The 11,155-nt window shown below is 37.1% G+C and overlaps 1 protein-coding gene across 1 annotated transcript; it reads left to right on the forward strand.

Moving 5' to 3' along the window:
• Window positions 1-2,281: 2,281 nt before the first annotated feature.
• On the forward strand, window positions 2,282-10,599 carry LOC148846738 (uncharacterized). Its single transcript, XM_088950062.1, has 5 exons — window positions 2,282-2,959; window positions 5,361-5,513; window positions 5,599-5,740; window positions 8,969-9,210; window positions 10,228-10,599. The coding sequence occupies exons 1-5, from the start codon at window positions 2,516-2,518 to the stop codon at window positions 10,432-10,434; spliced, it is 1,188 nt and encodes a 395-aa protein (XP_088806188.1). The 5' UTR covers window positions 2,282-2,515; the 3' UTR covers window positions 10,435-10,599.
• Window positions 10,600-11,155: the final 556 nt, after the last annotated feature.

Consider the following 11,155-nt stretch of genomic DNA (forward strand, 5'->3'; position numbering starts at 1 on the left):
TGATGATTGGTTAACGGCAAGGACCAACTTGACACTTTTTGAAAGTTTAAGTACAACAGTGATACATTAGGAAGTTCCGGTACTAACTTGACACTACCCCCAAAGTTCAGGGTATTAAAATGGATTTTTCCTTAAAAAAAAAAGAAAAGAAAAAGAACAGAAAAAGATGGATTAGTATTCTTCCATTGTTGCAGTTGTAGAGCTACCACCAGTAATGCCAATTGTTGTCTTTAGAGTAGGTAAATCCTCCTCCCCCACTACTGCCTGTTGCAGAGCCATTGCCTGCGGCCTGGATACGATGATGGCATGAAACCCATTGGCGATGCTGATCACTTGTTTTCTGGTGTGAGCTAAAAATCTGTGTTTAGTCCCGTTATCATACTCGCAAATGAAGGCAGTGTCTTGACCTGCTGCCTGCCTAGCAGTCTACAGTACACTGTGCTGACTGTGCTCCTTCCCCGGGCTGTAGAAGTGGCGCAAAACCCAGGCGTAGTCCCCTTCACCTTTGGTCTTCCTTCCGATACTTAAAGTGGTTGTCAAACAAATTTGATGCCTTTATTAGAACAGCAGGAAGCACTGAGAGTGGTCGAAAGGTTTAATTTGATTACGGTTGCACCATTGCTAGCTTCCATCAGCTTTCACAGACGGCATGGAACAATCCTTTAAATCCTTCGAAGGGAATCTAAACTCCATGGTTCGACAGGACAGACTATGCGGGGTGCCTAGCTAAACAAGAAGACAGATTCATATGTTGTTTATGCGTCGTGGAAACATAACTAAACAAAGGTGGGAGGAGGAAGAAGACGACTCGAGTAACCTAACTTTCACCTTTCTTCAAAGTCCAAACCCTATTTTCAAAAATAAAAATAAGGTGCGTCAACAGACTCAGCTCTTCAACTCTTGTGTCTCACTACCGTGTAGTCTTGTCATTGGAAAAGCCAACCAAAATTCAGCTGATCTGCATTAATTCATATTATTGTGCCCAGCTATGTATGTATTTATGCATGCATGATATACCGAAAGGGCTTGACCAGTACTCAATCCCGGCCTATCCCTATTTGATAAAAAAAACCTAATGAGTTGGTTGATTGGTTCCAGCGTCATAGTTGAGTTCATTAAAATTTTATATTATATTTTTTTTATTGGCTAGATATATTATATTATTAAATACAATAAATTTGTATACATGGCTCCATTTGGGGAGAGAAATACAAATCTGCAAGGTTTACAAAGATGATAATAGCATTTGCATTTGTACAAAACATATATGTATTTGTACGATCCTTCTCATTAATTCCTTTGGTTATCTCTTTATATTGTTTTATTAATTTTTTTTTCTTTTTTCTTTTTTATTTTATTTTATTCTCCCTCCTCTCCTTGTTAATCTAATAAACCAAAAACAATTTGTTTATGGGTGATCATTTCAGTCCAACCCGGGTGCTGGCCCTATCAAACCCACAAATTTCATGGCCAAGTTGGACTTAATACTTCAAAACCAACATGGGTCCAACTCAACCCATTAAACAAATAACAATTTAAAAAATTAGTTAATAAAAATATCATAAATAGTTAAATCACTCAAAATTAATGAGAGAGATGAAATTTTAAGACATAGTCTCCACCCCTTCCATTTGACTTAAAGTTCATTTGAATTCTAGTTAAAAAATAATATTAATAGAATAATTAAAATTAACAATAAAAAGTAACAAAATATTAAAAGTGATAAAACAAATTATTTTCATTTCATATAAAAATAATAAAATTAATAATATCTCAATTATAAATATTCTATTTAGGGATGACCAATTATAACTAAATTTAAATCAACTATACGGTAAAGTTATGAGGGTAAACAACTATTTTAGTATAGACTGGGTCTAACTTGAATTTGCACCAAGTATCAATCCTATGCATGTTCTAATATCCAAAACAGGATAATCGGATTCTAAGTCAAATCAGCCTCAACCCTCAGATATATATATATATAATATATATATATATATATATATATAAAGATCATAATTATTGATACGGGCCTTTTCCACATAAAAAAAGGGAATCTTTTGTTACAATAAAATCAGAAGTGATGTGAATTATTCAAGAATTGAAATCGATTTGCTTTATAAAAAGAAGATATCAATGAACTTATATGAAATTGTTTTACGGGATTCAGCCAATTGTCTCCATCGTGGGATATCATTAAGAAATAAGAATCAGTGTTATCAAAGGATTTACTGCGATTATTTCTAGTATATATATATGGCAACTGTTTGGAGAAACTGGTTAGCAAGTTGCCGGTGTATTCACAAAAAGACGTGGCGCAGCCACAGTACAAGCCATGAGGCCAGGCAAAGGCATTCATATCATCACCACGACACCACCCAAGCGATTATTGTACGGAACTGATTTCTCCTCTCTACTCCCGAGTTACCGGAATCAGGCAAACCGTCGTTCGTATAGACAGAAAAACAGAAAGTGGGCGGGGGGAAGACTGAGAGTGGGAGGGTGAGTATAAATGTGGAGGAGATCGGCCTCGTTCGTTCTCGATAAGCAACGGCAGCAGCCTGACGAGAGAAGAACAGAGAGGCTCGACATGGCCGAAAGACCCGAAACCCTAGCAAACCCAAACCCTAACCCTGGAATCTCGGCCTACTACGAGACCAGAGCGGCTCATCACGGCGTCGTTACCAGCGACTGGCTGGCCCAGGCCCAGGCCGCTGTAACCCGTGACCCAGCCGATTTGACGCTGGAAAAGGGCTTAGCCGCTCCCGCTGCTTCTAGCTCTGGATCTGCCAAGGCTTTTAGCGTCATCGACGAGTTCAATCGGTGGAGGAAACAGCCCGACCTGGCGGAAGCTGTGGCTGCGATTCTGGCTTTGACGGCCGTGATTCGAACAAGTGAGGCTACAACTATGATGGAGCTCGAAATTGAGCTGAAGAAGGCCTCGGATTCGCTCAAAGTAAGTGATGCCTGATATAATAATGTTCAAGGAGAACTGGGTTGTGTTTAAAACTTGGCTAATGAATAGGATTTGGATTTAATTGTTGTTTTCTAGTGACGGGTGTTGAAGATTGTTCCTTTTCTCTGGCTACCGAAGTTAGTGAAGTCAATTCATGTTGCATGCTTATTGGTCTGCAGCAGAATGGGTTTGTAGTTGTACTGCATTGAGGCGGCATTTTATTTCCTTGTTTTAGATGTGTAGATAGAGTGAAATTGGGGGCACATTTCAATTGAGATTTGAGAACCAATTTATTTTAGGTGTTTCTGCTGGGAATTTTAGAAACTTGGGCCAGTCGCGAGCCTTTCAAAATTTTCTTAAAAAATTTCTCCTATTTTACTTATATCTTATTCTTTTCTTTTTCAATTATAATGATATCATCTATTTTTCCTACTTGGTTTAAAGTTTTGTTTACCTTTTTTTGGTCCTTTTCATTTTCTGTCACCTTTAATGTTCGTTTCATTTGTTGCTTGCATTAGGAGACATTTTTTTGAAGAAAGAAGATAATTTGTATCATAAACAAAAAAGGAGAAGGGTATACATGAGAGGATGCACAGGGCCTTGATAGCCTTGATAGAACAAAAAGAACAAGAACCCAAAAGCTAATTATGTTTACATTAGGAGACTCCTTACCTATTTCACACAGAAAGGTAAACATGACTCTTAGGGCATCTTTTTTATGTCATTTTGTTTTCATATTATATTAAACTTTTGAAGCTTATGTGGGCATGGGGCCGGATGATTGGTAAAAACCTGGAGTTCTAAGCATCAATTTAAGATAAAAGAATATCTTCTGTGTTAACATTTTCATTTTCTTCAGCCTCCATGTCTTTGTTAAGAATTTTATACATTCATTAAGAGTTTTCTGACATTGAAGGAATTTTTTCCCCTATCCTTTCCTCAATCTTGATCCACAACTTATGTAAGCGAATGATACATTTTTCTAGACACTTGTGTATCATATATCTTTTAGTTTTTTACTGGTTATGGATACCAATATAAACTTCCCTATTTTCTTTGTTCTCTCTCTTTCTCTCTGCTCATAGTACCAAATCTTTTATTATACTATCATTTATTCTCTGTCATTGATTTCTCTTGCACTTGGAGAATGTTTCTTAGCATCATAATTGCCAAATTAGAATTTCTCTTTAAATGATTCTACGTGGTGACTTGATAATTGTATTAGCAAATAGGGTTTGGGGATTCTTACCTTATCATGATCAACTTACAAATCTATGGAAAAATAAGATGTCTATAATGAAATTGTTTTCATCTTGCTAGGTTAGAGTGATTAAACTAAAATCAAGGAGCTGCTTTCTTCTTCTTTCAAGTAGTAAGAGCATAGACTTGCAAATCGCTACAGACCTGGTTTAATCCATTCTAAGTCTATCCGGTCTGGTCTAATTGCCAACCCAGGTCACCAAGTAGTAATCAAAGCAAACAATAAGAATTAGGAACAAATTAAGTGACTAACAACTGTCTGCATTAGCTAATGTGGCATGGAAGGTTCCAGAAACCTCTCTACTTAATAATTAGAAAATATAAATAGTAAATATTTAGAAATTAACAGGGAGCTCACTTACTCCACCGTCATTTTCCCCCAGGTCCTCCCTCCACCGACATTCTCTCTTAGACCCTTTCCCTCACACAGTATCTCTCTTCTCTCAGATAACTGACTAATAGGGAGCTATGATGGCCTGATCCCTTGCCAGAGGGTATGTAGTGCAGATCCTCTAGGGGTCCAGCCACTTTCCATTCTCCCCGACCCATTTTCGCAGCCCACCATCTTCACCAAGTATTTGGGCTTACACAAGTAAAATGGTTAGAAGAGAAAGAGAAGTTAAAAAGTTTGGAAGATGCAAATGGCCAGTTCAACATGCAAGCTTTCCTAATTCCTACCAATTGGTGAGGGTACCATTTGATGGTGGAAGATTGGAAGTTTTGAGGGGCTAGGAGGGAGTGGGGGCAGAGTGTTGAAGGTGTAACGATGTTTAGGTTGTATGGTTTGAGTGGAAGATATAAAGGTTGAGATGGTTGGGTTACTGAAATGATAAAAGGCATCATAAGCCTTTATTTGGGTTCTTCTTCTTCTTCCTTCTTTGTTTTTTTAATTGGAGAATGGATCTCTTTTGTCAACTAGAGGGTCCAACAGCTGATATTTGAAGGGGTAGGAAGTTTTATTCTTTGTTTCAATAATGTATTTTGAGGGTAAAGTATGTACTTTAAGGAAAATGAATGTACTGTCTGCTTTTGGATATTTTGGTTATGAGTTATTACCATAGGTTGTATATTCTTTTTTCTTTCTTTTAATGAATATGTTTTTACTATAAAAAAGGAGTTAACAACATTTTGTGCAATTCAGTCATGGGACACAACCTCAATTTCCTTGACTGCTGGTTGTGATCTATTCATGCGATATGTAACCAGAACCTCAGCTTTAGAATATGAGGACTTTAATGCTGCAAAGTCTCGTTTGATTGAACGTGGAGAGAAGTTTGGGGAGATATCTCGCAAGGTATATAAGCTTATTATGGTTTCTGAAGTGACAATTGCAACCAAAAAAATCTATGTGAAATTTGAGTTCGACCTTTATGTTTCAGGCACGCAGGACCATTGCAATGCTTAGTCAAGATTTTATATTTGATGGTTGTACTATCTTGGTCCATGGTTTCTCAAGAGTTGTATTGGAAGTTCTAAGGACTGCAGCACAAAGTAATAAACTCTTCCGGGTTTTGTGCACAGGTTCGTTTTGTCCATTCCTTGGTTCAACTGCAAACAGGCTAAAAGTGAATGTTTGAGTAGAAATGGCATCTACTTAGAAAATTAGCATAATCACCATTGCCATGCATCTAAATAACTATAAAATAGATTAAAAAAGTAGGTATGCTTGCATTCCGCCATTTAGCAAGATTATTTTTTTCTTTTCAGTTTAGGAGATCAGGCGTCAAGTGAAACATCAATATGTTTGGTTCCTGCATTTTATTAATTTATCCCAATAAGATGTTTAGAGGTGGTGCTGGGGGTGGTGGGATAATGTGAATCAATGAAGTATATTGTATTTCAAAATTTTTGGTGGGCTCTATCAAGCGCCTTTTTCTTCTGTTTTACTCTAGAAATGGCCTAACTTTCTCTCTTTACCAAATTCTGTTTCAGCTTCATTGCAGAAGACCTTACCTAATCTCTTATAAAATTTGTCTGTATTTTTCTTCTTCCAACCATCCTCCTTTGTTTCCTTCATCTGGTCCAGAAATTTTGGCTTCCCCGTAATAGTATGCTTCATGTGTTTACTTTTCTCTCAGATTTTTTCTCTATGATCTTGACAATAAACAGGATCTTCTATGTTGTAATTTTTATTGAGTTTGTCTTGGTTTATGAGAACTAGTCATGTGCCTTTATTAATTTCTTTGCTAATATTGTTTCTTATTGAATATTAAACACAATAACAATTTCTTCTTCTTCTTCCCTTTTTTGATTGGAAACTGTAACTTTCATTACTGAAAAAAGATAAGAGCACAAATGTCAACCGCTCACTACTGGACTGCTGATCCCATAAGCCCCACAATTAACTCAAAGATTACATCACAGCCCAAACAGATTTTCCCTAGCAGTTCCTTGCTTTGCCAACACATCAGCTAAACCATTAACTGATGTCCTAATCCACTTGAAGAGAGCCCCAACCTCCTTTGCATAGCTGAAAATTTCTCTCATTTACTGTCTAAAACTCCAAGTCCCCAAACTTTCATTTTGCAACCATCCTAACAGCAACTGAGTCCCCTTCCACCTCCAGATTGTGAAAACCCCATTGCTTAGCCAGCCTCAAACCTTGAAGTAGGGCCATAATTTCAGCTCTTAGTGAATCTCCCACCTCTATAGGTCCAGAGTACAATGCTACTAATCTGTCCTCCCATCTCTGAATACTCCCCCTACTCCAGAAGGGCCCAGATTACCCAAAGAACGTCCATCAAAATTCAGCTTCACTTGTTGTGCTGAGGGGATCCAATGATCCTGACCCAAATTCCTTGAAGTTGATGAGCTTGCCACCATTAGCTAGACTCTGAAAATATCCTCGACCGAGTAGTCTTTGAACAACTCAATCGGTTTCAGCCAATGTATGACATTGATGGAAATGGAGTCAATGACTTGTTTCTTAGATCGGTCAGTCCCTTGAAAAATTCTATTATTTCCTCTCCTCCCAAATTAACCAAAGAATAGTTGCTCTTGTGGTTCTCCACATTATCCTTCCCCTTTTCTTTGGAAGTCTAAAGAAGCTTGTCTTTCCTTGTTAAAGTGATAATGGTGCAAACCTATCCCTCCTCGGGTTGGGAGTTTTTGTTGGAAATCTTTCCTGGAAAGAATCAACAATTGTGATCTTCTTCAGAAAAAAAGACCCAAGACTTGTTTATCTCCGCACAGGTGTATTCTTTGCAAAGCAGATGGGGAGAATGGGTACCACTTATTAGTGTCTTGCCATTATGCAAAAGTCATTTGGGATTGGGCTTTATCCCTTTTTGGGTGTAGTTGGAACCCTTGTTTGAATGTACAGAGTTTGTTCTCTCCATCTTTTTTCAGCTGGCTAGTGAAAAGAGGAAGGATAATGTGGAGGAGTATTAGGGCAGCTGTGTGTTGGTCTTTGTGGAAGAAAGAAATTCTAGGTTATTTTTAGATAAGGAGGGGAATGCTAAGAACTTAACAGAGTTGATCCACATAAGGGTAGCACATTGGTTGAAATCCCTGGACCTGTTTTCAGACTTTACTGTGGATGATTTGTTGAGAAGATGGAAAGAAATAGCATGTTCTGCCCAGGTTAAAAGGGTCATAAATCCTTCTTGGATTCCCCCTCCTGCTGGTTATATAAAGCTGAATTTTGATGGCAGTAGCATTGGGAATCCGGGGCTATTAGGTATTGGGGGAATTTTCAGAAATGAGGAAGGGAATGCCTTAGCCCTTTTCTCTGGCCTGATTGGTGAGGGTGACTCTCTTAGGGCTGAGATTTTAGCAGCCTTGGAAGGGATTCAAAGGGCAAGAGAACTGAATATTAGGAGACTGATTATTAAAGGCGATTTGGAGGTAGTGGTAAATTGGCTAAAGGAAGATAAGATTGGAAAGTGGAAATACAGCAATGAGAGGAAAAAGTTCAACTGGTTGGCAATGGATGTTGAGATAAAGTACAGCTGGGTGAAAAGAACTGCAAATTCCTTTGCTGATGGGCTAGCTAAGCAAGGGGTGAATAGGGATTTTTGTTTTAGGGGGAGTTAAGATAGTTTACCTCCCCCCGCTTTTCTGTAACTTATTCTTAATTGAATTCTATAAAGATTTCTGTTATTGATAAAATAAGGCCTACCACATCGGAAGGAGTCCACTTGCAACCAAAGAGATGAAAACAAATTCCAAATAAAGTAAACAAAAGGACAAGATATAAATAGATATGTAATTGTCTCACCACAAGCAAGGCACAGGCTACAACATGATGTGATAGGAAGCAATTTGGCCTTCTTTGAATCTTATCTAAGGTGTTGACCTTTTGAAGCACCACCACCTCCCAACTCATTTAAAAGTTTTAAATGAGTTGTTTAATTGATGGAGGGTATGTTGAAGTCCAGTGGGGTCATCCCATAAGGTATATTTAAGTCTATCTGAATATGCTTATGTCATTTTGTGAAAACTCAGGATATGTTTAGGTCTTTTACCCAAAAAGTTATTATAATAGTCCAATAGACTGCACTACTTGGATTGTTGCATTACTCTCCATCTTCTTTGATTCTAATTCATATCATGGTTCAAAGTATCAATATGATACACCCCGATATCAGGCGTATTGCATCATATCTTTGGGTACCCAATACACCTATTTACAGGTTTTCAGGGACCACTTTTTTTTAATGAATAAAGGTTTATCAATACTTTGAATCATGATTCAGATATGTCAATGTAATAACCTGGGTTTTTCTTACATGCATTTGAAATATGCAGAAGGAAGACCAGATAGGACAGGGTTACGATTGGCTAATGAGCTTGCAAAGCTGGATGTTCCTGTAAAGCTTCTAATCGACTCTGCAGTGGCCTATGCAATGGATGAAATTGACATGGTGTTTGTTGGGGCTGATGGAGTCGTTGAAAGTGGAGGGATAATCAACATGATGGGAACATATCAGATTGCATTGGTGGCTCATGGCATGAACAAACCGGTTTATGTGGCTGCTGAAAGTTACAAGGTAATGTTATGGGAATGCATGACTAGTGTAATGTGGTAACATTCCTGGGTAAAAAGTGTAATCAATTGGATTGCCATAGATTTCCCTTATGTTATCACATGCGTTTTAATGGGAATAAAATTTTGGATGAGATACCTAGAGAAGTCTACTGAATAAGTGAATAATGATCAATTTATCAAAAAAAAAAAAAAGAATAATGTTCATATGATTTTATTTTTATGACATAGGAGATCTTGGTAGGATTGTTCAACATTAGTGTTGCAATTGGCTGGTCTATGTCTCTGCATGTAACAGCCCTTTAGCAATATTTGTGCCTCCCTGGTACCAACCCAGCCTGAGTTTGGATTTACTTATGCAAGCCCTGGCCTGGTCAAGGACTGGAATGGTTGGCCCTATAACCAGAAATGTGGATGAAGTCTTAGTAAAGTTATTTATTTTCTTCTTATTGATCCCTTGCTGTTGTTGTTTGTTATATATTTATTTATTTTTTAGCAGTGAGTTTTTAGTACAGACTTGTTGTCATTAGGCACTGGCAGTTGGCACAATGCTCATTATTACATTCTGAGGATGCCCAAATGTTATGTCAACAAAACTAGTGAAGTGTCACTCTCCAGTCCTAAACAATTCATGATGAGATGGGACCAAATCTATTATGGTGCCCAAACACTTATCTTCGTTTTTCTTTTTGGAATTTTTCTGTCAGTTAAAATTACATTTGAAAGTTGAACTAATAAAAATATAACATTTGAAAGTTGAAATGTAATATAAAGGTTATTGTTTACAAGGACTAATATGTGTCATGAGCTCCTATCTTATCCCTTTTCGTGTGAATGATTAAGATTTATCAATTGGTGTTTTTTAATTGAATTATGTATGTATCTGGAGCTTTTTATTTTGAAGAAGATTTAATACCAAATTCATGGTTCAATGGTAAATGCAGATCAATATGCATCCACTTCAAATTCACTGAAATTACCTCGGATTATGTAAACATCATTTCTCTGTTTTGCCTTGCAGTTTGCACGTCTCTATCCTCTTCACCAGAAGGACATGGCCCCTGCCCTACGCCCAATTGATTTTGGGGTCCCAATACCAAAAGGAGTTGAGGTTGAAACATCTGCTAGGGATTACACCCCTCCCCAGTATCTCACACTTCTGTTTACAGATCTTGGTGTTCTAACGCCCTCAGTGGTCAGTGATGAACTGATCCAACTGTATTTGTAGTTTTGACTGAAGCTAATGCCTCCAAGTTGCTCACCGAATTGTTTGGTTAGCATATTATAACAGACCTTCGATTTACAGTTTACACCTCACTGATGCGTAATGTTACCAACTATACCGAAAAACAGAAACTTACGGGGTGTTCTGGAATGTGAATGTTTTTGTTTACTTGTTTTTGAAGTTGATAAATCAGCTAAAAAAAGACGAACATATTGTTGAGCTGTGTTTTTGTTTTGAAAAATCAAAGACAAGCTGGGTCCGTTTAAAAAAATCACCATCAGAACGATGATTTTAAAACAAACACAAAATTTGAAATGCGTATTATATGATTTACGAAAGATTATAAGAGATCATTACATTAAAACTTGGTCTTTACCAGAAATTTAAGAATGCCTTTCGGTTTTAATTCTGAAAACAAAAGGCACATATAAGACCAAGGGTTGATGCTTTTGTTTTAACAACCAACTAGTGGAGGGCCTCTACGTTGGGCATAACATGATGGTAAGTGGCTTGTCAAAGGTATATTGTGCTATAGGAGAAAAACTTGTGAAAGGTAAATATTTTAATTAAAAGTTTAATGAAAAATATCTATTTAAAATAAATAAAAATTTAAGGATAATAATATATTTAATTTAATAAAATAAATAAATAAATAATCATGGCCATCTGGCAATAGAGTGAAAGAGGGAGAGATGGATTTTGCATTTTTGTTTTATATAGTGGA

This window comes from Nelumbo lutea, chromosome 6 (assembly GCF_056320005.1).
Source record: "Nelumbo lutea isolate HS-2025 chromosome 6, American lotus-T2T, whole genome shotgun sequence".
Taxonomy (NCBI): domain Eukaryota; kingdom Viridiplantae; phylum Streptophyta; class Magnoliopsida; order Proteales; family Nelumbonaceae; genus Nelumbo; species Nelumbo lutea.